We start from the raw sequence: 3,239 nt of genomic DNA on the forward strand, positions 1-3,239 counted from the left end.
CTGTGGATGCAGGATGTAAACTGATCCTGCTTCTCGCGATGTCTGAGACTTTGTGAGACTGAAGGTCGGCAGGTATGATACACTGAACTTGCAAGTGGGATATTCTTCCTACAGGCAGTAGGGCGGACGAGAAAGTCTTCATTCGCCCTGTAATGTGTCATTTAACCATATATCGACTTATGAAGATGATTAATTAACACGAAAACGTTGCCTGGTATCCCTTTAACAATTCACACTTCTGAAACCCAATTGCGGCACGGCTGTCTTGAACGCAAAACAGACGGTGGCGGAATGCTCGACACTTAAATTCAACTAAAATGTAACAGTGAACAATCAAATACCCACCCCCCAACATGGTAAATTAAGTTCTAAATCATAGGAATCCAGGAATCAAAGGAAGTGTTCGACCTAGGCTATAGTCTGTTGAGATACCTCTCCAAACGCAGAAACAAAGCGCAATCATGCCATCAAAAATTAACACGTTAAGGAAAACGTTAAGGAAAAAGTAACGTCCTGCTGCACTGGTTCTCATGCTTGCATTTGAACATTCATGGTTCATGTTCATATTTTTGTATTAGTGTTACCCTGTTGTACCATCTGTGTACTATTGCTTATATATTTAACATGGGGAAATATGTTTTTGGTTTCTGAAACAACATTGCATGTATGGGGACGTCAGCCATACTTAAGAAAGGCAATCCATATCTATCTTAGTATTCATGATTTCAATGTTTTTATGACACTTTGGATGTTTTGATGACACATTCATCACCAAACCTGTTAGGGCTGATCCCTTTGGCTTCATATTTACACCAACAACACAAGAGAAGCCAGTGTATGAGGAGTGTATAACTTGGACATCTGTTGGTCAGTTGTTACTTGTTCAGTTTAGAGAAAGTGACACTTGCTGCAGAAATAGATGTGGAAAACAAGAATAAAATGTCGGGAAAACATCTCAACCAACAAGGTAAATTACATAATCCATGTTGTAACAATGTAATATGTTTAACTGGCTATTAATGATGTGAGATAGAAAGATAAAGGTACATAGACTATGAGAAAGCAGCACATTATGACTTTGTATTCATAACAATGGTTTATGTAAAAAGAAAGTGTGTCAATGTTCTATAACTGAAAAGGTATAATAATTCATTCATATTTTGTTCTCATGTAATTCGACTACTTTCACGACTGTGGTGTTTTCCTGCATTTTATGTACAAATCTGATATTGTTGTTGTTGTGTATCTACAAAATACTGCAATATACAATGATAGGTTACAGTATCTTCGGATTTTCCTCTTTATTTGCTAAGCGAGGTATAATGCATAGCAGTGCATATTTCCCATGATATTTTCTGACCATATCTTAGAACACTAGTCATAATGAAATTGTTATAGTTAGAAAGTCCAAAATACTCAGTTGATAATTTATTGCACATAATTCCAAATAATTTCAAATTCCAATCATTTTTCATCACCCTTCTCTTCTTCAGATCTTCAACTGGTGGTCTTAGGTCCAATTGAGTCAGCAAAGACATCTGTAATAACCACTGTGCTTGGTCAGAGGACAGAGTATGAGTCAGGAAAAAAGACGGGTGACTGTGTGAAGAGAGAGGGGCAGGTTGGTGGCAGAAAACTCACCTTCATTGATACCCCAGGCTGGGTGGGGTATTTTCCCTCAACTGACACAGCAGAGGTTATCAAGCATAAGATTGTGCTGAGTGTGTATATGTGTCGACCAGGACTTCATGCCTTCATTCTGGTAGTTGGCACTAATAACCCATTTACTGAGAAGAACAGGAGGTCTATAGAGGAGCACTTGGGACTCTTTGGGGACAAAGTTTGGGATCACACAATAGTGGTATTCGCTAGAGGAGAACCTCTGGAGAGTAAAAGCATAGAGCAGCACATTGAGAGTGAGGGAGAGGCTCTGAAGTGGGTGGTAGAGAAATGTGGGAACAGGTGTCACATGTTTAACATGGACAGTACAACAGAAGGTTGCAATGAGGTGAATAAGCTACTAGAACAAATTGATATTCTAGCAAAGACTAGAAACAGTTGTTTTGAGCTCGATGAGAAAATACTGAGGGAAGTTGAAGAGAAGAGGAACACTTACAGGGAGAGAGCACAGCAGAGATTTCAGAAGGTTCAGATCCAAAGAGAAATACTACAGAAATATGGTAAGTAGCTTAATCCCAAAGCACAATTGATACAGAATGGTCAGCATTCAAAATGTAATCTCTTTACCATAAGGACTTACTAACTTAAATGCAACACAACACTATTTTTGATGGTCTGATGATATCACTTTCCAAATCAGATGTCAGACTATCAGAACTCAAGATTATTCTATTGGGGTGGTTGTTCTCTGGGAAAACATCTGCAAAGAATACAATATTGTGCCGTGTGAAACATACAAAGAGAACTAGAACATATCAGTCTGAGGGTAAATCTGGAGAAGTTTCTGGAAGACGAGTCTCTGTGGTGGATACCCCTGGCTGGTGGAAGTACTTACCTGCCAAATGCACTCCAGAATGGGTGAAGACAGAGTTACAGAGAGGGCTGACGCTTGATTCCAAAGCTCCTCATGCCATTCTTCTAGCTGTTCCAGCAGACACAACCTTCTCTGAGGAACAGAGGAAAATCACTGAAGACAATATGAAGATGTTTGGTGACCAGGTCTGGAGACACACCATGGTGCTGTTCACATGTGGTGATCTGTTGGGAGACACAAGCATTGAGGAGCACATTGAGGGTGAAGGGGAACCTTTGCGATGGCTTGTGGAGAAATGTGGGAATAGGTACCACGTCCAGAGTTGGTATGACAAAGAAGATGAAGTCATGAAGCTGCTGAGGAAGATTGAGGAAATGATGGCCAGTCTCTGTTTGTTTAGGCCAGAACCTGAATCACAAACATGTATTGATAAAAAGACCACTGAAGATCTGATAGAAGTGCCAAATGAGATGGTGCATTTCTTAGACCAGAAATGGCAGAAAATGGATAGAGAATTAGAGGAGAAGATTGTGACCATCTGCGGTGAATTCACACCAAAGCTGAAAGGAAGTATGGATAATCCTGGAACAATATGTGAGTTTGGATCGTGCTTTTTTTCTCCCCCTTCAGTAAATCTTGATATGAATTCTACTGCTTTTGCTGTAACTACATTTTATGATTACATAATATCAATTAATATTGTAAGTATTAAAACAGAAATATATATTTGTGTATCAATAAATAC

At 39.3% G+C, this 3,239-nt stretch overlaps 1 protein-coding gene across 2 annotated transcripts in view; it reads left to right on the top strand.

Moving 5' to 3' along the window:
• Positions 1-858: 858 nt before the first annotated feature.
• LOC121718284 (GTPase IMAP family member 8-like) overlaps positions 859-3,239 on the top strand; it is a 3,944-nt gene continuing 1,563 nt past the window's right edge. For both annotated transcript variants that reach the window (XM_042103232.1, XM_042103233.1), the window contains exons 1-3: positions 859-967; positions 1,494-2,180; positions 2,321-3,088. In XM_042103232.1, the coding sequence (XP_041959166.1) occupies positions 940-967; positions 1,494-2,180; positions 2,321-3,088 (1,483 nt within the window). In that variant the 5' untranslated portion in view covers positions 859-939. The remainder of the gene's footprint in view (positions 968-1,493; positions 2,181-2,320; positions 3,089-3,239) is intronic.

Source organism: Alosa sapidissima, chromosome 9, assembly GCF_018492685.1.
Source record: "Alosa sapidissima isolate fAloSap1 chromosome 9, fAloSap1.pri, whole genome shotgun sequence".
NCBI lineage: Eukaryota > Metazoa > Chordata > Actinopteri > Clupeiformes > Clupeidae > Alosa > Alosa sapidissima.